This window comes from Gorilla gorilla, chromosome 6 (assembly GCF_029281585.2).
Source record: "Gorilla gorilla gorilla isolate KB3781 chromosome 6, NHGRI_mGorGor1-v2.1_pri, whole genome shotgun sequence".
In the NCBI taxonomy this organism is placed as follows: Eukaryota; Metazoa; Chordata; class Mammalia; order Primates; family Hominidae; genus Gorilla; species Gorilla gorilla.
In genome coordinates this window covers 166134630-166159913 of record NC_073230.2, presented here as the reverse complement: position 1 = coordinate 166159913, position 25284 = coordinate 166134630, and the positions used below count along the sequence as shown (strand labels likewise).

Here is a 25284-nt window from a genome sequence, read left to right as displayed (position 1 = left end):
AAACAAAGAACAAAGAATCTTCCTCCAGAAATTTTTCAAGAACTAATGCCAGACCCAATGGGAGACTCGGGAAGGCAACACCCGTGGCTGGTCGGATAGGAGCACACTGGCCGCCGGCCTGGGAGCCACGCTCGGCCCACCCCTGATGACAGGCATCCTCCCGAGGACCTCTGATTCTCAGTGAGTGTAGGCCATCTTACTATACTCCATTAGCTGGTGACATGCAAACACCTGCGATAAAACTAGTAACATTCAGAAGCTGTGCTAATCACAATGATTTGGGGTAGGACTCCAACACAATCTTGGGAAAAAAAACATTTAATGTAAATGTTTAGCCATTAGAACATACAAATAAATAAATAAGCTCAGAATAGCTGAGAAAAAAACCACAAATAAGTGAATTGTCAATTTCTCTTCAGTCTCAGATATGCTATTTCCAAAATACTGCTAATAAAATATACAAATTAACTAATAAGATATAGAACATTCAACATAAAACAACCTAAAATAAAAAAGACCAACCCTAATTATTTTATTTCTGTATATCAAGACTACAAATAGCATTTAAACGCTTAATTTATTATTCAAATTAAGAAATTATACATTTTGTTTTGATAATGTTCATTGTCTTAAAAGTGTCATTCAGCTTTCCCACTTTAAAAGTATATTGCTAATTATGGTCAATTAACTATGACAGCCCACAGAGCCTCCAGTGACAGTAAAATACTAGACATAGAAGAGATAAATGAGGACTTAGATCCCCTCCCCCCAGCATCAGCAAAGGGTCACTCTGCTCCCACAGCTGACGCTTTGAAACGCTTTGTCTGTAGAGACTAAAATCACCCAGCAACAGGTCAGGTCCTGATAAAGTGCCTACTGCAAGAACTACCGACACTCCTCTTCCCTGGATGTGCACCAGGGACTGTCCCGTCTTCGAGTCAGAGCAGCACCAGGAAGCAGAGGGTGCCGAGCATGGCGAGTCACCCCCAAATATCCAGGAAGACAAGTGGGCGCAGCCCAGGGGAAAGGAGGGCGAGCGGATGATGGGAGACCGGCACGGCTAGCATCGGGACAAAGATGCAGCCACCACTTTGGTTCAAACAACTTTAATGACACCACAGTGTCTGTCCTCCCCCAAGTAACTGGGTATAGCGGGTGACAGATGTTGCAGTAGCTTGGCAGACCCTCCTCCTCCACCTCCCCTGAAAGCTCTCCAGGCACAAAGTGGAGATAGAATAGGACAATGAATGAAGTCCCCACCTCACATCCACAGACAGTATCTCCAAACCATCATGAGGCAGGCCACGGTATACTGAAAACAAGCATGCTAGTCCCATTTGGGGAAATGGCTTAAAAAGCACAAATAAAATATTACCATCATCATCTCTTTTCCAAACCTAACCACTTTGGGAAAGGCAGCAGAAAAAAAAAATGCCTTCAGTTTTAATGAGGCTTGTAAACAATCCAACCACATAAGCAGCAGCGGCCCCATGGCGTCTCAGCCCTCAGACCCTGTATCTCTGCCGCCTGCGCAGCCCTGTCTGAACCCTGGAGCGGTGCTGCCTGCTCAGGAGGGCTCTGATCTCATCAGCAAAGCCAAAGCTTCATCTTTGGTTAATTTCACTGGGATGCCACTAGTCTAAAAACTGCGCTCTTCTTGGCAATATTACTAACGTAGCCACATGGCACATAACGTGTTATTTTAAGTTATTTGAAAAGCAATGTCCATCTAAGTAAGTGACCACAACGTAATAAAAATCATTTAAAAAAGGAAGGGAGGGAGGAATGGCAGAATGAAAGAAGGAGCTTAGGAGAGCCTCAGGCGTGCAGTGTGAGTATCCTCGTGGGTCTGGGGAGGCGCTGCTGACGAAGGAAGCACTGGTTCTCTGTAGGGGTCGGACCCCAGCATCAGCTTCAGCTCAGCTCAAAGCCAGCAGCACATTCAATCGCATAGAGAAGTTTACTTCGCAAAAGTGTCTCGTCATAGAACTCGGGGAGCTTCAGCAGGTTCATGCAGGTGCTGGCTGTGGGGAGCCGCTCAAGGTCGGAGCCTCCGTTGTGAATACAAAATGCGGGATACAACTCCTGAAAAACAGCATGTGTGCAAGATGTCACTGTAACAAGCATGGCATTACATGAGTTTTAATACAAAGTACACAAAATGTGCCTGCTCCAATCAGTAAAAAGTTACCATTGCAGTCACATTTTCCCGAAACCACATTTGCTTTGTTGTTGTTGTTGTTGTTTGTTTTCTTTGAGATGAAGTCTTGCTCTGTCGCCCAGGCTGGAGGGCAATGGTGCCATCTCAGCTCACTGCAACCTCTGCCTCCCGGGTTCAAGCGATTCTCCTGCCTCAGCCTCCCAAGTAGCTGGGATTACAGGCGCCCGCCACCATGCCTGGCTAATTTTTGGATTTTTCCTAGATAAGGGGTTTCACCATGTTGGCCAGGATGGTCTTGAACTCCTGACCTTGTGATCTGCCCACCTCTGCCTCCCAAAGTGCTGGGATTACAGGCATGAGCCACCGTGCCCGGCCCACATTTGCTTTTTTAAAAAATTACATTGATGGCTTAGTTCTAAATTACATAAAAGATTATGCACTGTGCTTCAGGCATAAAAAGGGATAAATAACATTCCAGGCCAGGCGCATAGCTCACACCTGTAGTCCCAGCACTTTGGGAGGCCTAGCTGGGGGATGGCTTGAGCTTAGGAGTTCGAGACCAGCCTGGGCAACATAACGAGACCTCATTTCCACTAAAAATAAAAATCAAAACAATTAGCCAGGTGTGGTGGTGTGCCCCTATATTCCCAGCTACTTGGGAGGCTGAGGTGAAAAGATGTCTTGAGCCCAGGAGGTCGAGGTTAGTGAGGTATGATCACACCACTGCACTCCAGCCTGGGCAACACACGGCGAGACCCTGTCTATAAAAAATTTTTAAAGAGGATCAAGATTTATTCTATCTTTCCTGTACAAGCTATTACCCGGGTTAACCAAATCATTGGTGAGAAGAAACAAAGCTGTTTTTAAATAGAAAATTCCAGCTAATAAATGATACAATTACATAATTAGAACACGGCTGTTTTAGAAGCACATTAAACAATGGATCTAGGCAGTGATAAGTGACCACTAAAATCAAGAGGAATTCTGACGCAGAGATCGATCCCAGCATTGTGGGGAGATGACTCACGAGAAGTGGATCTCCATGACGATTAAGGGAATGGGAAGCATACGACATTATCTATGTGACGTTATTGTCAAAAAAAGAAAAATTCAAATTTAGAATCTGATGAGACTTCTATCAGTTTTCAAGAGATACAAAGAAGCAACCCAGTTCCCCTGTGATTTTTATTTATTTATTTTTTTGAGACAGAGTCTTGCTCTGTCGCCCAGGCTGGAGTGCAGTGGTGCCATCTCGGCTTACTGCAACATCCGCCTCCCGGGTTCATGCCATTCTCCTGCCTCAGCCTCCCGCATAGCTTGGACTACAGGCTCCCGCCACCACACCCGGCTAATTTTTTGTATTTTTAGTAGAGACGGGGTTTCACCGTGTTGGCCAGGATGGTCTCCATCTCCTGACCTCGTGATCCACCCGCCTCAGCCTCCCAAAGTGCTGGGATTACAGGCGTGAGCCACCGTGCCCGGCCCCAGTTCCCCTATTAATTAAATTACAAGACAAAATTGAGGGAGGCAGAACATCTATAGACCAAATGCATGATGAAAAGTGGCTTGCTTGTGCCAGAATTTAAATAATTGTTAACAACAAAGAAAGAAGATCAGGGAAATTTGAATATTGTTTTTCAGATGTGTTCACGACGTTCTGGTATTTAAAGGTACAGTGTGAAAATTCTCATCCCTGTATCACAGATACCCAGTTCCCATTCCCACTGGCAACCAATGCTTCAGCATCTTAAGTGCTCCCAGAGATTAAATGCACGCATGAGAAAAGGTTCTCCCTCCTTTAGTTTTAAAACTGCGACCGTGAGCACATTAGACACAGTATTCTGTGCCTTGCTTTTCTCTGATCATGTGTCTCGGTCATCTTGCCCTATCAATGGTGAGGCTGTATGGTTTCCATGGACACGTGTGGCACGATGTGTTGGTGGGCACTTCTCTCAGCTTTTTACAAAAAATGATGCAATGAATACGTACTTAGTTTTCACAATTGTGCAAATGTGTCTGTAGGCAAAAACTGTGTTAGGGATTGCTCAACGCAGACTTAATGCATGAGACCTATGGGCATGTCGGTCCTCTGACGGCCACAAAGAACCGGTGACTCCACCTTCCTCGTATACACAAACACCATTAGCTACTTGCCTCACATTTGAGATACGTGATTTATGTGTTCTCTTCCAACAGGAAGACAATAAGGCACAGATCGCCCTCAGTCTGCTCACTGTCGCAGCCTGTGCAGATTTAGTATCTGGCACGGATTTCAGAGACCTAGCTAGGTCAGCCCTTCACTGCACACGTGTACACGAAACTCTCTGAGAGGTGGGCCTGGCAGCAGGAGCAGGGGCTTCACCCACATTCACAACTCCTGGGACTGTACTTCAAGAAATAATTAGAGATGCCCGTGATAATTTATGCACAAGAGGTTCACAGCATCACAATGAAGGAAGAGCTGTAAACAACTAAAAAACAGAAAGTAAACTGGTAAATCACATGATGGGACACTACAAGTCCATTAAAAATATCTCAAAGAATAACACGAGCAAAAATGACCCTGATGTAATGTTGAGTAAAAAAGGTAGCCTATAAAATTGAACACAAGATACAGCTAAAATTGTATTTAAAAATTATGTGACCAGGAGCAGTGGCTCATGACTGTAATCCCAGCATTTTGGGAGGCCACAACGGGTGGATCACCCGAAGTCAGGATTTCTGAGACCAGCCTGACCAACATGGCGAAACCCCATCTCTACTAAAAATAAAAAATTAGCCGGCTGTAGTGGTGCATGCCTGTAATAATCCCAACTACTTGGGAGGCTGAGGCAGGAGGCAGAGGTTGCAGGCTGCAGTGAGACGAGATCACGCATTGCACTCCAGCCTGGGCAATAAGAGTGAAACTCTGTCTTAAAAATATGTATGTTTGTGTGTGTGTAACAGGCCGAGCATGTTGGCTCACACCTGAAGTACCGGTGTGTGTGTGCGCGCATAACAGGCCGAGCATGTTGGCTCACACCTGTAATACCAGGTATGTGTGTGCGCGTAACAGGCCGAGCATGTTGGCTCACACCTGTAGTACCAGGTGTGTGTCTGTGTGCGTAACAGGCCGAGCATGTTGGCTCACACCTGTAGTACCAGGTGTGTGTCTGTGTGCGTAACAGGCCGAGCATGTTGGCTCACACCTGTAGTACCACTGTGTGTGTGTGCATAACAGGCTGAGCATGTTGGCTCACACCTGTAATACCAGGTATGTGTGTGTGCATAACAGGCTGAGCATGTTGGCTCACACCTGTAATACCAGGTATGTGTGTGTGCGTTAACAGGCTGAGCATGTTGGCTCACACCTGTAGTACCAGGTGTGTGTGTGTGTGCATAACAGGCCGAGCATGTTGGCTCACCCCTGTAATACCAGGTGTGTGTGTGTGTGCATGTAACAGGCCGAGCATGTTGGCTCACACCTGTAGTACCAGTGCTTTTGGGAGGCTGGCGTGGGAGATCACTCAAGGCCAGGAGTTTCTGACAGCCTGGGCAACAGAGCAAGACCCTACCTCTACCAAAAACAGAAAAAATTATGCATATCTACATTAACACACACTCATGTATGTAGATAAAACACATACTAATTAAAGGAAGGAAACATAAAAAAAATAATGGTTAGAATGGGAGGAAATATAGGTTTCTTATACTTGATCACAATTTCCAATTTTCTATGATGAAAACATTACTTTTACTGAAAGGTAAAAAAAAAAAAAAAAAAATCCAATATAAAAAAAGTGCTTTCTGTGCCAACAGCGCTCCCACAAAGTGAATGTTCCTAAAACTTGCTAGACTTTTTTTTTTTTTTTGAGTTGGCGTCTTGCTCTCTCAACAAGGCTGGTGTACAATGGCACAATCTCGGCTCACTGCAACCTTTGCCTCCCAGGTTCAAGCAATTCTCTTGCCTCAACCTCCCGAGTAGCTGGGACTACATGTGCCCATCATCACACCTAGCTAATTTTTGTATTTTTAGTAGAGATGGGGTTTCGCCATGTTGGCCAGGCTGGTCGAGAACTCCTGAACTCAGGTGATCCGCCCGCCTCAGCCTCCCAAAGTGCGTGAGCCACCACACCCGGCCCCCGTTCGATTTTCTGTAAGTGTGGCAAGCCCACAAAGCGACACGGCACAAAAGGGCACGGATTCTCTGTATGCCTGGGAAGGCAGCGTTAGGACAGGCGCCCGGGGAAGGCGGCGTTAGGACAGGTGCCCGGGGAAGGTGATATATGTTAGGACAGGCGCCCAGGAAGGTGGCGTTAGGACAGGTGCCCGGGGAAGGTGATATATGTTAGGACAGGCGCCCGGGAAGGTGGCGTTAGGACAGGCGCCCGGGGAAGGTGATATATGTTAGGACAGGCGCCCGGGGAAGGCGGCGTTAGGACAGGCGCCCGGGGAAGGTGGCGTTAGGACAGGTGCCCGGGAAGGTGGCGTTAGGACAGGTGCCCGGGAAGGTGGCATTAGGACAGGCGCCCGGGGAAGGTGGCGTTAGGACAGGTGCCCGGGAAGGTGGCGTTAGGACAGGCGCCCGGGGAAGGCGGCGTTAGGACAGGTGCCCGGGGAAGGTGGTATATGTTAGGACAGGAAGCAGAGCGGCTACGGTGGGCAGACCAAGCTGATTTTCCGGGAAAAGGCCAGAACTATGAAGAAGCTTGTGCTGAGGCTTGAGTGCGTTGAGCGTAGGTGCAGATGTAAGAGAATGCTGGATATAAAGAGAGGTGAGCATTCTGAACTGGGAGGACAGAAGAGGAGGAAGGGCCAGGAGATCCAATTCTAAGTGTCATCTTTTGTTTTATTACGAAGACAATACAATCTTGAGTTTATGTTCAAAAAAATCTAAAAAATTTAAAAAATAGAAAAGGTAATTACCTTCTAACCACTGTAGTCAAATGTGAATCAAACTAGAGCAATGTCCCATTCTGCAGGAAACTTTGGAAGCACTGAAGCTGTCACAAAGCACAACAGGCACCCAACTGGCCACACCCACATTTCAGTTGGATTTTGTTTCAATTATATGTTGAGTTTAGAATATAATTTATGTTAAGGGTAAAACTAGCAAGAGCACAGCCCACAAAATGCTATGAAGAGGATGGGCGCGGTGGCTCAGGCCTGTAATCCCAGCACTTTGGGAGGCTGAGGTGGGTGGATCACCGGAGGTCAGGAGTTTGAGACCAGCCTGGCCAACATGGTGAAATCCTGCCTCTACTAAAAATGCAAAAAAATTAGCTCGGGGTGGTGGTAGGTGCCTGTAATCCCACCTACTCGGGAGGCTGCGGCAGGAGAATCACTTGAACCCAGGAGGCAGAGGTTGCAGTGAGCTGAGATGGGCCATTGTACTCCAGCCTGGGCAACAGGAGCGAAACTCTATCTCAAAAAAAAAAAAAAAAAAAAAAGAGCCTATGAAGAGACTTACATGATTCTTATTACTGATCTTTGTAGGTCTCTTTACTGTTAAATGTAAACTTCATTAAAAATATATATGTGGCATATAATATGTGCTAAAATCCATTGTCTTTTTTTCTAATTATAGTTTATTTGCTCCTTTAAATCTCTCATAAAAATGTTAGAATGAGAACCAAAGGAGAACCAGAAATTATACTTATTATTCAGCATTCTGAGTACATGAGGGCAATAATATCACAAATGCTTGAATATACTAAAAAGAAAGCATTGCATTTTTGAAACAGAAAAGGATCTCTGAATGAAGGGGTCAGTGACTGCTGGCAAAGTCACTGGATAAATGAAAAGCTTAAAATATATTTTGCAACTAAATGCCACATTTTAGTGTTTCTTTCATAACACTAATTGAATTTCCTACTTGGAGACTTAAAAGTAAAAAAATGAAGTTCTTCACTGAAATCTGAGTCAAGGGCACCATTTTGTGCATAATTAAATACAGTACAACGGGAATTTGCATTAATTCAGAGTGAGAAAAATCATTAATTTATTATGTGGCCTGATGGTAACTTAACAATTTTCTACAGCACTTTAATGATTTTTTGTCTGTAACAATCACATTTATTAAACATATTAAACTTTAATTAGCTTTAGCAGATGTTATTCTTCTCCAATAATCTGGCACTAAGGAGTTTCATAACTTTAAAATTATGCCTGCCTGCCTTTGCTATTTATAGTACTTCAACTGAAAGACATTCTCTTCCTTTAAGTCTACATTAATTCTGCAGCCCTGGCAAGTCCAGGCATACTAAGCTAACTGGAAAGCCTAAATATTAAGATGATTTTTCCAAACTGGATGTCTAACATAACAACTTCAAAAACACTTATCATGGAAAAATCAATTAAATTTCACATATGTTAGAACATTGAGAAAAATAAAAAAACAGGAAGACCGTCTCATGGATGCTCAAAGTGTTTTCCACGGTATAACTCAATTATGATTGTGCGGGGTGTTGACTGGGGTAGGATTTTCCCTTTTAGTCTATTTGGGATTTTTTTTTTTTTTCAGACAGAGTTTTGCTCTTGTTTCCAGGCTGGAGTGCAATGGTGCAATCTTGGTTCACTGCAACCTCCACCTTCCGTGTTCAAGCCATTCTCCGGCCTCAGCCTCCCAAGTAGCTGGGACTACAGGCATGCACCACCATGCCCGGCTGATTTTTTTTTTTGTATTTAGCAGAAGCGGGGTTTCATCATGTTGGTCAGGTTCATCTTGAACTCCTGGCCTCAGGGGATCCACCCGCCTTGGCCTCCCAAAGTGCTGGGATTACAGGTGTGAGCCACCGCACCTGGCCAGTCTATTTGGGATTTTAAAAGCTAATGTAAATCCCTCTACTTCTGTTCTCCTAAACCTATGACGCTCATGCAGCACAAGTGGCCATGCACGAACCCGGAGGCATCACGGAGGTGGAGAAGGCTCTCGCACTCCTAGGCACACATTATTGCTGGCTCTTTAGTTGGCTGTCAGAATGTCAAGAACCTACGTCTGCCAGGACTTCTAATTTTTATTGCTACTCACATGATTAGCATTATCTAATTAGCCAGGAGCCGACAAAAGTCTCTGCATCTTCCAGTGTTTTAACGGGAGCAGGTCCTCCAAACTTCCTTTTATGAAACTAGATGAGATGCATAATTTTCTTATCTCTAGCTTTGGAACAAACCAGTTTTGAAACAAAGATACTAGAAGCCTTGTCTATCATAATAAATGTTAATGACAAAATTACCAAATGGCATTAAAATCTTTACCGATAAAAAGTCGTCTGCACGCCTCACCTGCAGTCCTCCTCCTCTTTAGTCCCCAGCACAGCAAGCCCTCCAGACTCTGCCACCACACAGGCAGCACCCAGCTTTCACTGCGCTCGAGAGATTCTATCTGGTCACATGGGTCATGCTTCAAACTCTGAAGGGGACCCATCTATTTCTTCACACACGAACCTGGACGTGCCACTAAACCCTTCTGGGTCACTCCGTTTAGGTGTGTTGCTTGTAGGCGGCAGCGTTTTCCTGGCCCTGTCTCAAAGTCTTTTTCTTTTAATACGTGAGTTTCTCCGCACTCACTGTTGTAACATTCAGGCTTCTCTCATTTTATGTTTTCTATTTTACGATTCTGAATGTTACTTCCCACCCCCACCCCCCATATCTGGTAAATAGAGTTGGTTCGGTTTGTCTTGTTTTGTGTGCATGGTTATTTTTTCTCTCCAACAATTTGGAAGATTATCATTTCTACTAATATCATTGAGTAATGGTATTCACTAACACGTTTAAGTTTATACGTCTTTATTATTCATTACTTCTAGAACATAACGGTGTCGATGATTGACCTATTTGAAACAAACTCACTGCACTTAGGCCTCACTTCTTTCCACCTCTCTACTGGGTCCCAACTCCAGTTCTGAGGGCACTTACTGAGATGCTGTGTTAGTTTATAGTCAATTTTTAAGAACAGCTTAATTGAGGTGTACTTGACTTACTATAAGATTATCCCTTTAAATGTACAATCCAATGATTTTAGCAAATGTACAGAGTTCCGCAGCGACCCCCACAATCCGGTTTTGGGTCGCTCCACTTCTCTGAAGCTCCCGCTGCCACCTCCAGCCCTGTGCAGCCTCTAACCAGCTCTGTGTCTCTAAATGTGCCTTTCAAAGGACAGTTTATCCAAGTGGAATTACATATAATAATACGTCGTCTTGTGTCTTGCTTCGTTCACTTAGCACAGTGTTTTCAATGTTCATACACAGTGTAGTAGATATCATTTATTCCTTTTAAATTCTGAATATCTCTTCATCTATAGTATTTACTAGCAGTCCATGTACTGTGAATTATTTCCAGTTTTTGGCCATTATGAAGGGGCTTGCTCTGAACATTCATAAACACACTGTGTGAAAATATGTTGCCATCTGTACACTCCCAACAGTGGGGCTGCGACATCACACTGACGAACATTCTCAAGATAACTTGCCTGCACCCCTTGAAAATGGGGGTACAGAAGAAAGGAAACTAAAGAGCACACCAATTAAATGCAACGTGTGGTCCTGGATCAGATTCTATGAAGGACGTGAAGGGACAACCGGCCTAACACCTGAAGAGCTGCTCACAGCGTGACTGCGGTGCTCCGCTCCCACTGAGCGCTGACTCAGGTCTGAGTGGGGCCTGAAAATGTTCATTTTTAACATGTGCTCAAGTGATGCTGCAGCTGCTGGGCCCAGGACCACACTGTGCAGCCGGTGGATTCGATAAGGTAAGTGCCGTATGTCAGAGTTCAATTTCCTGACTTGTAATAATTTAATTGTGGCTGTTTAAAAAATGTCTCTATTCTTAGGAAGTATGTGCTGAGATATTTAGGGAAGACCTCATGTCTTCAACCTATTCTCAAATGACTCAGGAAAGAAATGCATGAAAAGAATGATAAAGTAAATGTAGCAAAATGTTAACAGTTGGTCAGTGCGGGTTTAGAAGTTATTTGTTAAATTCTCACAACTTTTCTATACATTTAAAATAGTTTCAAAGTAAAAAGTTAAAGAATAGCTTCACTCAGAAATATAAAAAAATACTTGGGGGGCTGGGCATGATGGCTCATACCTGTAATCCCAGCACTTTGTGAGGCTGAGGTGGGCGGATCACCTGAGGTCAGGAGTTTGAGACCAGCCTGGCCAACATGGTGAAACTCCGTCTCTACTAAAAATAGAAAAATTAGCCGGGCATGGAGGCGCACGTCTGTAATCACAGCTATTCAGGAGGCTGAAGCAGGAGAATTGCTTGACCCTGTGAGGCAGAGGTTGCAGTGAGCAGAGATCACGCCATTGCCCTCTGCACTCCAGCCTGGGCGACAGAGTAAAACTCCGTCTCAGAAACAAACAAACAAACAAAACAGCAACAACAACAACAAAGCAAAAAACCTTAACATTACTTTTTCCCCCTTGAGACAGGATCTCGCTACTACATTGCCCAGGTTGGTCTTAAACTCCTGGGCTCAACTAATCCTCCTACCTCAGCCTCAAGAGTAGCTGGGACTACATGAGTGTGCAGGAACTCTTTCTGATTGAAGGTTATTTGAAGGTGAATGCCAGCTGGGCATGGTGTGGTGGCTCACACCTGTCATCCCAGCACCTTGGGAGGCTGAAGTGAGAGGATTTCTTGGGCCCAGGAGTTGGAGGCCAGCCTGGGGAATACAGTGAAACCCTTCTCTACAAAAAATCAAAACATCAGCCAGGCATGGTGGTACATGCCTGTAGTCCCAGCTACTTGGGAGGCTGAGGTGGGAAGATTGCTTCAGCCTGGGTGGTTGCGGCTGCAGTGAGCCGTGATCACACCACCGCACTCCAGCCTGGGTGATACAGCGAGTGCTCATCTTATTTAAAAAAAAAAGGAAAAAAGAAAGTGAATGCCTATTAAGTTTCATAAGCACAAGTCACATACAGTACTTATCCAATTATATATTATTCTATAATATATACCACTGTGTGCATTTTTAAATGTTAATATGGTTTTATTTTAATTTACAGTGAATACAGGAATTATGATTAGACGTTCCTGAGGCAATTTTTTTTTTTTTTTTTTTTGGAGACAGGGTCTCACTCTGTCACCCAGGCTGGAGTGCAGTGCAGTGGCGCGATCTCGGCTCACTGCAACCTCCACCTCCTGGGTTCAAGCAATTCTCGTGCCTCAGCCTCCCAAGTAACTGGGATTACAGGCACAGGGCACCATGCCTGGCTAATTTTTCTGTATTTTTAGCAAAGACAGGGTTTCATCATGTTGGCCAGGCTGGTCTTGAACTCCTGACTTCAAATGATCCATCTGCCTGAGGCAATTTTAATTGCTAAAAATAAGCCAAATTACGTAAGATCAACATTAATTTCCAGAAGTGGTAAAATAAGGCTCAGTAGCATATACACTCCATCAACATCTCTACGTTGTACCTGCTTCAGTTCAGTAGCAAAAAGCCCAAGATGTGTTACAGATTTATGAGACTCATTATTAATATTGCAAATAGTCCCTCCAAACGTAGGGTTTGTTCACAGGCAATCATAAACACAATGTATAACTATCATATGAATAGGTTATTGTGAACAAACAAAAAAAGCAACCCCAAATAAAACTAGCACCAAAATATATACATCATAACCAGTACTTAATTAAAAATCTAGCTGAAGATAAAAACAAAAGTGTATGTAAAAGGACTTCATTTAACCCTACTGAATGTTCTGCTGCCTTTCTTATTATGAAGTGGTCTTTAAAGCAAATGTCATGAAAGTTGTGTACCTTAAACCCCAAGAGAGGGGGTCGAGAGCAGCTTGTTACAAACTTCAGCAGTTTGCGCTTTTCTTCATCAGTGAACCCTTCCACAACTCTCCAGAAGACCTTAATAACAGGGTGGTCTGCAGAATAGCCTCCTATGGCAAAACGAACACATGCTTTATGAAATGCAAAGCACACCCACCCTTCAGGACCCACAGGGATTGGTCCAGACCCCCACAGAAACTAAAGTCCATGGATCCTCAAGTCCCTTCTCTCAAACGGTGTGGCATCTGTGTATCACCTGTGTGCGTGCTGTGCACTTCCATGATCTCTAGAGCACTGGTACAATCTCATCTCATGCCGAGGCTGTGTAAATGGCTGTGACACTATATTGCTTAGCACACATTCAGTGCAGACACAACCATTGCTTTTTCCTCAAATATTTAAAATCTGCAATTGGTTGAAGCCATGGATGTGGACAGAACCCACAGATATGAAGGACCGATTGTAAATGCAAAAGCGGAATTCTCTGCCTCCCCCCGCCCCCGCCCCACCCACGGCCAATTATGTGGAGGCGATGGGAAAAGCACAAGAAGGGGAGAGCAACTTAAGGACGGTCAAAGCAGGGCCAGGCACAGTGGCTCACACCTGTAATCCCAGCACTTTGGGAGGCCCGGGCTGGCGGATCACTTGAGGTGGGGAGTTCGAGAGCAGCCTGGCCAACATGGTGAAACCCTGTCTCTACCAAATGTACAAAAATTAGCTGGATGTTGTGGCGCGCACCCGTAATCTCAGCTTCTTGGGAGGCTGAGGAGGGAGAATCGCTTGAACCCAGAAGGCAGAGGCTGCAGTGAGCTGAGATTGCATCACTACACTCCAGCCTGGGTGACAGGGTGAGATTCGCCCTCAAAATAAATAAATAAATACATAAAAAGCTAGAATAAGGATCACCCTGTAACTATAAAGATGAATGCGGGCACCAAGAGCTACTGCAGAGGAGCCTTATTTTGAAGAACCATGCTGCAGTTCAAAGCCGCCGCCGAGCAGACGGCAGAGAAGGGGCTTGCACGTGGCCACAGATCTAACATGACAGACAATGGGTGTCTAGTACTAACACAGCTGGGTGTTTTCCCAGCATGATTTGGTGTCTAAATTAATTTTATCATCTTTCCTTTTAACTTATTATCATTCTGATATTAATACCATGGCTAACAACCAATCTCACTATATGATGAGACCACTATTCTAAAATGTAATGTCTGCCACTTACAGCTTTTAATCTAGTAAAGTGCTCCCTAAACCTAAAATAATTGCTGTATATTGTTCCCTCATTGTTAATATACTACAGAAATAACACCAATAAAATATCTTAAGTGCATTAATTGGCACCAAAATGAATATAATATTTTAAACCTATTTACTGGCATAGCTGAGATTATTAAAGGTGCAAGCCCTCAGTGCAGATGGGTAATAAAAACAACCGAAGACAATCTCTTGGCAAAGGAAAGGTCAGACTGATTTCATTTCCTTAAACTTATGACCCGATCATGGGGACAACGTGACCTTAGGCATTATTTGCTTTTACATAAAGATTAGACTTCAGATGTAGGGCAATACAAACTACAGATAAGAGATACATATGCATGGATACACACAGGTATATGTAAAAATGATTTTTTGTAAATTTAGAGTTTTGCAACCATCAGCACAATCCAGTTTTAGAACATTTCCATTTCCTCAAAAAGCTCTCACCTGCACCCAGTAGACAACTAGTGGGTATGTGGGGTTATCTCATTTGGATTTAAGTGGCATTTTTCTATAATGACTAATGGTGCTGAACATCGTTATCGTGTGCTTATTTGCTTACTGGCCATTTATCTATCTTCTTATGTTAAACATCTGTTTTTTTTTGCCCATGTACGTTGTGTATGTATGTATTTATTTATTTAGAGACAGGGTTTCACTCCTGTCGCCCAGGCTGGAGTGCAGTGGCACGATCTCGGCTCACTGAGATCTCACGACCTCCGTCTCCCACCTCCAGTGATTCTCCTGCCTCAGCACCCCACGTAGATGGGACTGCAGGTGTGCGCCACCACGCCGGGACTGCAGGTGTGTGCCACCACACCGGGACTGCAGGTGTGCGCCACCACACCCAGCTAATTTTTAGTAGAGATGGGATTTCGCCACATTGCCCAGGCTGGTTTCAAACTCCTGAGCTCAAGTGATCCACCTGCCCCGGCCTCCCAAAGGCTGGGATTACAGGCGTGAGCCACTGCACTCAGCCATCTGGTTTTTGAACCATGTACATTACCCCTACAAAAGAGTACAATAAAAATTACTTTGAGGCCAGGCATGGTGGCTCACGCCCGTAATCCTGGCACTTTGGGGAGGCTGAGGCGGGTGGATCACTTGAGCTCAGGAGTTTGAAACCAGCCTGGCCAACATGGCAAAACCCTGTCTCTACTCAAAGTACAAAAATTAGTTGGGCCTGGTGGCAGGTGCCTGTAATCCCAGCTATTCGGGAGGCTGAGGCAGGAGAATTGCTTGAACCCGGGAGGCAAAGGTTTCAGTGAGCTGGGATAGCGCCACTGCACTCCAGCCTGGGCGACAAGAGTGAAACTCAGTCTGAAAAAAAAAATAAATTAATAAATTAAAATAAAATAAAATAAAAATTACTTTGGAAATATGACCACCTGCAACATTTTCAGAAACAATAACTAGCAGTGATAACATACCTGAATAGTTTGTAAAGGATTTTAGGTCCTCTAGGCTTATGGGAACTTGTGCACCAGAAATTAATACCTAAGGAAAAAAGTTCGAATAATAACATTTGAGGTAAATTTTAAGAAAGCCTTTTCCTTTCCTGTGACAAGCGTGTCCCAGAAAGTCAGCAGGTAGGGTACCTGAATTTCTTGCTGATCAAACATTCGGAGCCACTCGAGGCTGACGACATTGGCAAGGCCCTGGCGGAAAGCCAGGCAGTGCTGGCGGATCTGCCTGTTGAGCCTGTAGTCTGCCACCAAGTGGATGTACGCAATCCGGTTGGCGCTGGTGACAGGGATGTCTTTCCCACCGAATTTTAGTTCAACTACCTGGGAATACAAAACGTAAGGATCTCAAAATCCTCGAAGTATGATAATAGGTTAAAAAAAAAAAGCAAGAACAAATGTTTTAAGGAAATAGGACTTGATGCTTTATGAACAAGAATCTAAATACGAAAAAGTACCCGAGCATGCACAGCATTGTGCAGATGCCAAGATGCACCTCCAGGAAGAGTCTCCGAAGCCCAGCACCTTATTCTGTCTTTAAGATCACTAACCATCCATGTTTCCTCCGAAGCACTAGGGAATTGTGCAGCAATGTCACCATGGCAATTTTACTTAAACAAAAATGAGAAATCACAGAGGGCAAAGACATGAAGCAAACAATCACCGTTAAGTCAGAAGAGAAAAAGCGACTCATTCTGGAGGAAACGCAAAGGCTGTAGTAAAGTGATTTCTCATTTTCATCCATATAAGCAGCACACACTTACCTGTGTGCTTCCACAATGCCATTACTATAAAGCACTTTAATTATGATACAAAGGGTGGTGGTAACGATCAGTGATAATACATCAGCCAATTTCTTATGTATATAAACAGAGTGAGTAAGAACACTTTTTATTAGTACATGGCTATACTCACAGAATTTGCAGGTATAACGTGGGGCTCCCATAAACACTACAAGAGTGCTCATGAGAAAAGCAACATAGCGGAAACACAGACCTGGATCTTACTGTCCCCCACTTGTATGACAGACAAGTCACTTTACACCTTGAAACTTTTGGCCATTAATAAAATGGTGATATTTGTTTGTCTGACTTGGAATTGCTGTGATTATATGATTACATGAATTCATAAATACAGAACAGTACACGAGCAAAATACAATATAAACATGTAATCATAATTTATAAAGAGTGTATTTTAAATAAAAAAAATTTTAAAAAGTATTTATTAAGAAAACCAAAAAAACAGGCCGGGTATAGTGGCTCACGCCTCTAATCCCAGCACTGTGGGAGGCCAAGGCAGGAGGATCCCTTAAGCCCAGGAGTTTGAGATAAAGCAAGACCCCCACCTATATTTCTAAAACAAAACAAAAAAACAACAAAAACACCCCAACTGCATTCCTGGGGTTAGATGAGGGCAACCTATACTGTGGACAAAGAAAATATAAAATAAGCCCAAAATAAATGAACAAAGACATTTCAACTTCCCTACCTTTCCATTCTTTTCTTTTCACAGCCTTCAGTTTTCCTGGTAGCTTTAATATTCCCAGAGTAACAGACAAGACTGCTGCTTCTGGGCAATGGCACTGATGCCCCAGTCTCTTACCATTTACAGAAAGATTGTTTCACAAATCTGCTAGACAGCCTGACTTAAGTCATCCTACAGCTGATGGTTATAGGCGAGTCGTTTGCTGGTTCTCATTTTATATAGAATGTTCAAATTGAACTTGAACGTTCAACTTACCAGATCTGCTTCTTTTAACGTTTCACATTTTAAATGATGATTCAATTATTCTCAATAATTCACTTCCTGAGGTTTGGAACCATCAAGCCTAAGAATGGGCTTTCAATTCCATTGTCTTCATTCTGATTAAAGATTGTGTTCATTATCTTAATTCCTTTGCTTGTACTCAGCTGACAGTCCATCTGTTAACCAAGCCTCAGGAGGCTAGCTATTATATTTCAATATATAAAATACCACCCCTTCCTTTAAATGGATTAGAGGCAGGTAATAAATGATGATGTACTTGTATGATTTGGAAGACAAAGGACCAGTGAAGTTATCAGTTAAAGGAACTTCCAAGGCTCCCAATTACCTTGCCTGATCAGAAAAAACTGACATTTCTATAACTTTTTTTTTTTTTTTTTTTTTTTTGAGACAAGGTCTCACTCTGTCACCCACGCTGGAGTGCAGTGGAGCAATCTTGGCTCAGTGCAACCTCCACCATCTGGGTTCAAGAGATTCTTGTGCTTCAGCCTCCCGAGTAGCTGGGATTACAGGTGCACATCACCATGCCCGGCTCAGTTTTTTGTATTTTTAGTAGAGACAGGGTTTCACCATGTTGGCCAGGCTGGTCTGAACTCCTGACCTCAAATGATCTGCCTGCCTTGGCCTCCCAAAGTGCTGGGATTACAGGCGTGAGCCACTGCACCCAGCCCCTCTAATAACTTTTAAACGGTTACACTACTTTTAATTTAAAATTCTCTCTCAGGCTAAGCCTAAACAACTATGTGTACTAAAAATCATGTCACATAAGTGCTAAATTTCAGATCTGAGGGACATATTTAAAATTTCCTCTAAATACAAATATATTTAACTGGAGCAGTTCCCAGGACAGCAAGATACCAAGAGCTGTCCTTCCTGCTCCTCCAGAAGGTCTATTTTCACTTGGAATCCATAAAGCCCCACAAGACACCACCGTACACGACCTACTTCCATTAGCTCATTTCATCCTCCGGCACTCACACCCCTGTCTGAGATGAGGAAGAGGTCTTGTGACTTCCATAAGCCTCACAGAAAAGCGGCCAGACCAGGACCTGAACCAAGGTGTCGTCTTTTCTCCCTAACAGATGATTATTGTGGGTCCTTCTTAAACCCTTAGCATTTTCTGCTAGAAAGAGTTCTATGTAAATTAGTCGTCTAAAATTTCGTGGTCACTATTAAACAGATTAACAGCCAAATTGATTACACGGAAAAAAACAAATTTGAGAGCAGCACCATATTTTAAAAGGGATGATTAATTAACATAACCTGCTGAGACAATAAAGTATTTGCATATTACAAGTCTTTAAATCATACTTTATAAACTTAAAAACTTGTAAGGAGGACTACCTATTTACTTCTACAGAAATCCTTAAGATCTCCCTCTAAATTAGGTGCTTCACTAGTGAATTTCTTAATTTTTCTCATTAGGCTCTTTAGTATAATTATTCTCATACATTATCTATAATTTTTTAACTCAGTGGGAATCTCTATGAATAATTGGAACATCTTAACTTCACACTTTTGCTTTTAACAGATTCCAGTATTATCGGCAGTGCTTTAATGGAATTCTTGCATATGCGACGTTTCACTATTAACATTTATTTCAGAAGGAAAAATGGGAAATACTCGCATTAGCAAAGGCCTCAGGCAGGTCACCACAACACTCACCGTCCAAAGGCTTTTATGCCATTTAGAAATCAGGCCACTAGGTGGTGCAAGACCTAGCAGCAAGCCACATCACTGGATGTCGAGTACTTCCTAATGACGGTAACAGCCCCCCCGCCAAATTATCTAAATTTCACATTGGTGAAAATTCAGCTCTATGGTATGGAAAAATATGCAGAAACAAAAGCAACTAAATAAGTTGTAATCAAATAAATATGGCTCTTGGACAGGCATGGTGGCTTGCATCTGTAATCCCAGCACTTTGGGAGGCTGAGGCAGGAGGATCACTTGAGCCCAGGACTTTGAGACCAGCCTGGACAACATAGGGAGACACCCATGTCTATAAAAAACACAAAAATTAGCCAGGAATGGTGGCTCATGCCTGTAATCCCAGCACTTTGGGAGGCTCAGGCAGGAGGATCGCTTGAGCTCAGGAATTTGAGATCAACCTGGGTAACACAGGGCAACACTGTCTCTACAAAAAACACAAAAATTAGCCAGGTTTGGTGGTGTACGCCTGTAATCCCAGCTACTCAGGAGGCTGAGGGTGCAGTGAACCGAGATGCCATCACTAGACTCCTTCAGCCTGGGTGACAGAGTGAGACCCTGTCTCAAAACAATACAACAACAACAACAACAAAACCCCATACGCTAAAGTAGACAGAACAGTGTATGAGCTCCCAACCCCACACAGCCAGTTCATCAGGCATCACACCTCCCGGCCAGTCTCTGGAACTGATAGCCCCACTTCCTGCCCCTGTTCTCACCACACAGGGTCAGTATCCCTTATCTGAGTGAAATACTTGGGCCAGAAGTGTTTGGATTTGAATTTCCCCCCCCCAATTTTGGAATATTTGCATTATGCTTATCAGTAAGAGTCCTTAATCCAAAAACCTGAAATGGTCCAATTAGCATTTCCTTTGAGCTTCATGTTGGCACTCAGAAAGTTTTGGATTTTGGAACATTTTGGATTTTCAGATTATGGATGCTCAGAGTGTATTTGAAGCAAATCCCAGATGTTACTAACTCATTAATAATTATTTTAGTATGCTGTATGTGGATGTTTATAACAGTAATATTCTTATTAGCCCAAACATAGGAACAACCCAAATGTCCATCAACCAGTAAAGACCTTGTGGTATATCCATATAATGGAATATCATTTGGCCAGAAAAGGAATGAAGTCCTGATCCATGCAACTACAAGTGAAGGAAGACCACGTAAAAGGCTCTGTCGTGCCGGCCACGGTGGCTCACGCCTGTAATCCCAGCACTTCAGGAGGCCAAGGCAGGCGGATCACCTGAGGTTGGGAGTTCGAGACCAGCCTGACCAACATGGAGAAACCCCATCTCTACTAAAAATACAAAAATTAGCTGGGCGTGGTGGCGCATTGTAATCCCAGCTACTCGGGAAGCTGGGGCAGGAGAATCACTTGAACCCGGGAGGTGGAGGTTGTGGTGAGCCGAGATTGCGCCACTGCACTCCAGCCTGGGCAACAAGAGTGAAACTCCATCTCAAAAAAAAAAAGACTCTATCGATGTGAAGTGTCCACAGCAGGCCCATGCAGAGACAGAGTGGACTGGTGGCTGCCTGCGTGAGGTGGGGGAGCCTGCTAATGGGTGCACGGTTGCTCTGTAGACCGAGGAAAATGTGCTAACATTGGCTAGGGTGATGATGGCTGCACACCTCTATGAATATACTAAAAACCACTGAATCATGTACTAAAAAGGGCAGATTTTATGGTATGAGTTACATGTTGATAAAGCTGTTATTAAGAAAATCAGTTTGAATCTCTAATATAGACCTTTCTTTTTTCTTTTTTAAAAGGATATAAGTAACAAAAGTAACCAGATGGGTAATGAACACACCCCCTAGACAGTGCTGGAGCAGCTGAGGTGGCTCTGAGCAGGCAAGGAGTGAGGACTAAGCAAGGAGTCCTGCCGGGAAGCTGCTGAACGGTCACCCCCAGCACCGGGAAAAGCCAGACAAGCAGCAAGCCTGGGCCGCAGCCTCGAGAGTGGAGCTCCGCAGGAGGGGCTGCCGGGCAGGAACAGGCTTCATGCGTGGGAGCAGGAACTGCACTCGGCTCAGAGGCCAGGGCTAAGGTGCTTTGGAGCTACATGCTTCGACGTCTAACTCACAGCCACAGTCATTCTAACTAAAATGTGCGGAAGTCAAACGCTGTAACACAAATGGACTTCCACACACAAGGAGATGCTGCTACTTGCTATACAGGTATGTGAATCCTCCTCCTGACCCCTCACCTGTGCCTCTCCCAGGTCATTGTTCACCACAGTGAAGTTCAGCCCAAGCTCCTCCACATCGTCTTCGTAGCTCTTCAGAAAGAGCAAATTCTTATACACCTCAGGGTCTAGGGAGGCGAGGTGGTGAATGTCCACATCGGCACTGGTTCCAAGCAACTTGGAAAGAAAGAAGCCCGCAAAGGGCAGCTCCACCAGCATGTTCTCATAGAGAGCCTTCAAAAGAGAACAGTGACAATGTTAGCATCGAATATACAAGCCTTCTACAAACAAAGAGCCATATGCTCAACTTGATATTAAACCCAATCCTAAGAGAGCAGGTATTTTCTCCTCTTAGTACCGAAGATGGAAGCTGATATTCAGTGGGCAGGTACCGTGCTCCAGGATCCCGTGCAGGCATTCAATGCACGCACTAAGCATGCGGAGAACTCTGGAACAGACCACCTAGGAGCGAAATCGTGGAATTATGAAGAGACGGATCCTTCCTGTGAGACAGAAGCCAACAAATGCTTCTCCTCAACAGAAGGATGGTGAATCCTTCAGGAACTGCAGGTCTGTTAGTCTCCCAAGGTGGCTACGGCAAATGATCACACACTGCGAGACTGAAAACCACATGAACTCACGGCCTCGTAGCTCCACAGGCCACAGGTCCAAGATCCAGGGGAGGAGCCCTCACTGCGTCTCCAGCTCCTGGTGTCTCAGGGTAACCCTCGGTGGGCCTTGGCTTGTGGCTCCCTTACCCACTTTCCTGTCTCCTCTCACAGGTATCTCCCCTGTGTGCTCTCTGGGTCTGAATCTCTTCTTTCTCTTATCAAGACACTAGCGACTGGATTTTGGGACCCGCTCTAATTTACTATGACCTCATCTTAACTTGAGGAGGATTAAGATGAGATGACCTCACCTAAACTTTGCAAAGACCCTATTTCCAAACAAGGCCGTGCCCACAGGATGGGGTATTAGGATTTGAGCACAGTTTTTGGGGTCCCAGTTCATAACAGCATATGCCACTCTGCCCTGCAGCACAAAAGCAGCCACGGACAATGTGTCAATGAGTGAGGGTGGCTATGTTCCAAATTTGGGTTTCATGTGATTTTCACATGTCAAGAAATATTACTTATGCTCTTTTTTTTTTTTTGGAGACGGAGTCTTGCTCTGTTGCCCAGGCTGGAGTGCAGCCGCGCAATCTCAGCTCACTGCAACCTCCGCCTCCCAGGTTCAAGCGATTCTCCTGCCTCAGCCTCCCCAGTAGCTGGGATTACAGGCACCCACCACCATGCCCAGCTGATTTTTGTATATTTAGTAGAGACGGGGTTTTGCCATATTGGCCAGGCTTGTCTCAAACTCCTGAGCTCAGGTGATCCACCCACTTCAGCCTCCCAGAGTGCTGGGATTATAGGTGTGAGCCAACCTGCCCGGCCAAAAGTTTTCTAATAAAGACAATAGAGACAACAGTTACCATTCCTTGAGCACTTACTAGGTACTAGGTGCCAGGCACTGTGCTAGACATGCAGTTAGACATTAATTATCTTGTTTCCATGTGGTCCATCTGGACAATTTTTTAACTTAAGGTAAAGGAATGGAAGTAAACAAGAAATCTCAATTTCCTCTACAAAAGCCACTCGTGTTAGAATATATCTAGTCAGGCCAGGTGCGGTGGCTCACGCCTGTAATCCCAGCACTTTGGGAGGCTGAGGCGGCTGGATCACCTGAGGTCAGGAGTTCCAGACCAACCGACATGGTGAAACCCGGTCTCTACTAAATAAAAAAAAATTAGCTACGTGTGGTGGCATATGCCTATAATCCCAGCTACTTGGGAGGCTGAGGCAGGAGAATCGCTTGAACCCGGGAGGTGGAGGTTGCAGTGAGCCGAGATTGTGCCACTGCACTCCAGTCTGGGCAACAAGAGCAAAAACTCCGCCTCAAAAAAAGAGAAAACATCCAGTCTTCAGAGAGATGTGTATTTACAGTGATCCTATTTTCCCAGGTCAAACAGAGGTAGTCTAATTACCCCCAGGGGGTGTGGAGAACAGGTGGCCTAGTTTTAGAGAAAGAAACCCTCTCAACGGAGGCAGTCACGGGCCTTCCTACTGTCTGGAGGTGCAGCACTGGAATTTTTGCCCGAGAATGAGGGACGGCAGGAAGGACAGAGAGAGGGAAGGTGAAGGCTGGACTAACCATACCCTGCAAATGACTACTATGAGCTGTGCTGCAGGAGATGCTGTGATAGACCCAGACCCTCTTTATGCTACTGTTTTAAGATTCAAGTGCTATGGTGCTACCCAGGGAATACCAAAATCAAAACAAAACTTTATGGGGTAGTCATTCATCCATGAGAGAGTCAACTCAGAAGTCACCCTTCCAAGCTAGAGGCCATCACCCAACCATATCATGCACTGTAAATATTACAGAGATCTGTGTGAATTAATAACATGGGAGTAAGTAGCTTCCAGAGAGCTGGGACTGTGCTTCTGCAAGCTTCCAGCAAAGGAGAAATGTTTTAACTGTAAGCCACTGCTCCTGTGGGGAGTGAGTCCTTTGCTTAGTCATAGCTTCCAGCCAGTTACCATATTTAGTAATAATCTACTTCGTATGTGTAGTCTATAAAATGCGCATCCTTAAATAAGTACTCCAGAACTTACACACTACAACAGGGCATGCTCAGACACCCCTTGAGATTCACATTTTAAGGACTCGTCCACTGATACGACTGGAGAAAATGAGAAAATAGCTGTTGAGGTTTTCCCAAAAGCAAACATCTAGAGTACCACTGGCTTTTTGTTTCAGAAAATGACAGACATTGTGAAGAACGCTGTTTTTTTTTTTTTTTTTTTTTTTTTTGAGACGGAGTCTCCCTCTGTTGCCCAGGCTGGAGTGTGCAATGGCACGATCTCGGCTCACTGCAGCCTCCGCCTCCCGAGTTCAAGCGATTCTCCTGTCTCAGTTTCCTGAGTAGCTGGGACTACAGGAGTGCACCACCAGGCCCAACTAATTTTTGTATTTGTAATAGAGATGGAGTTTCACCATATTGGCCAGGCTGGTCTCGAACTCCTGACTGAAGAAAGCTGTTTTTTAAGGAGCTCAGGCGCATGTCTGATAACTAGAGCCGGCATAACATCCCCTCCAGGAAGACTGCGGCTGGCCTCTGCCAGGTAAACCAAAGTATTATGTCCTTGTGCTTTTATTTCTGATTTGAGGACTAAGGATTACCCAATTAATTTTGAAAAGATAGCAAAAAAAGGGTTTCTTAATGAGAGAATGAATAAAATGGCAACAGGCACATAGTCATCATCTCCTGATAATGTAAAGAAAGTTGTGTTGAAAAGTCACAGTTTGTTTAAAGTTAAGGATGGTTAATACTATTAACCTGGAGCACTGATAAACGGCATCACTTCGAAATGAATGACGAGTTCAAAGCCAAGGGGAACATTCTGCATACAACTACATGATTGATTCCAGGTGCTGAAGAAAAGCCCTCATTTGTACAGTGGACTTTAAAAGTAAACTGGAAGTGTAAATCATTTGATGTTCAATATATAAGGTCACTGTTTGCCATTTCTGCATTAGTAACAATAAACCAGTGAAACTAGTTAAATATATCAGAACTACCTGAATTTTAAACAGAAATCCCACTGTGACTCATAAAATGTAAATGCATAGGTATCATTTTTTACATAAGGCAGGTTTAAACCTTCAGAGCATTTAATATACAAGCACTAATAAATGATGGCACTAAAAACTATGACTGCATCAGCTAAATGGATTATAAATTAAATTTCCATAATGTATGCAACTGAGATACAAATGTAAGCATAAATCAAGGTATTTTCTAAACACAGGTTAATTATACAACTTCAGAAACTGCCTATTTTTTATGCAAAATAATCCACTTAGCATTTTTCACACTGGCCTTCTCAGCCAGCTGTACCACGCTTGTTCCTAGA

The 25284-nt window shown here is 44.0% G+C and overlaps 1 protein-coding gene across 5 annotated transcripts in view; it reads right to left on the bottom strand.

Annotated features, from left to right (window-relative positions):
• Positions 1-300: 300 nt before the first annotated feature.
• Positions 301-25284, bottom strand: part of UBE3C (ubiquitin protein ligase E3C) — a 131311-nt gene continuing 106327 nt past the window's right edge. For 4 of the 5 annotated variants that reach the window (XM_004046552.5, XM_055347404.2, XM_063708883.1 and 1 more), the window contains 5 exons: positions 21347-21559; positions 15790-15978; positions 15622-15688; positions 12911-13041; positions 301-2085 (listed from right to left, as the gene is read on the bottom strand). In XM_004046552.5, the coding sequence (XP_004046600.2) occupies positions 1915-2085; positions 12911-13041; positions 15622-15688; positions 15790-15978; positions 21347-21559 (771 nt within the window). In that variant the 3' untranslated portion in view covers positions 301-1914. The remainder of the gene's footprint in view (positions 2086-12910; positions 13042-15621; positions 15689-15789; positions 15979-21346; positions 21560-25284) is intronic. The other variant, XM_063708882.1, reaches the window with a different exon arrangement.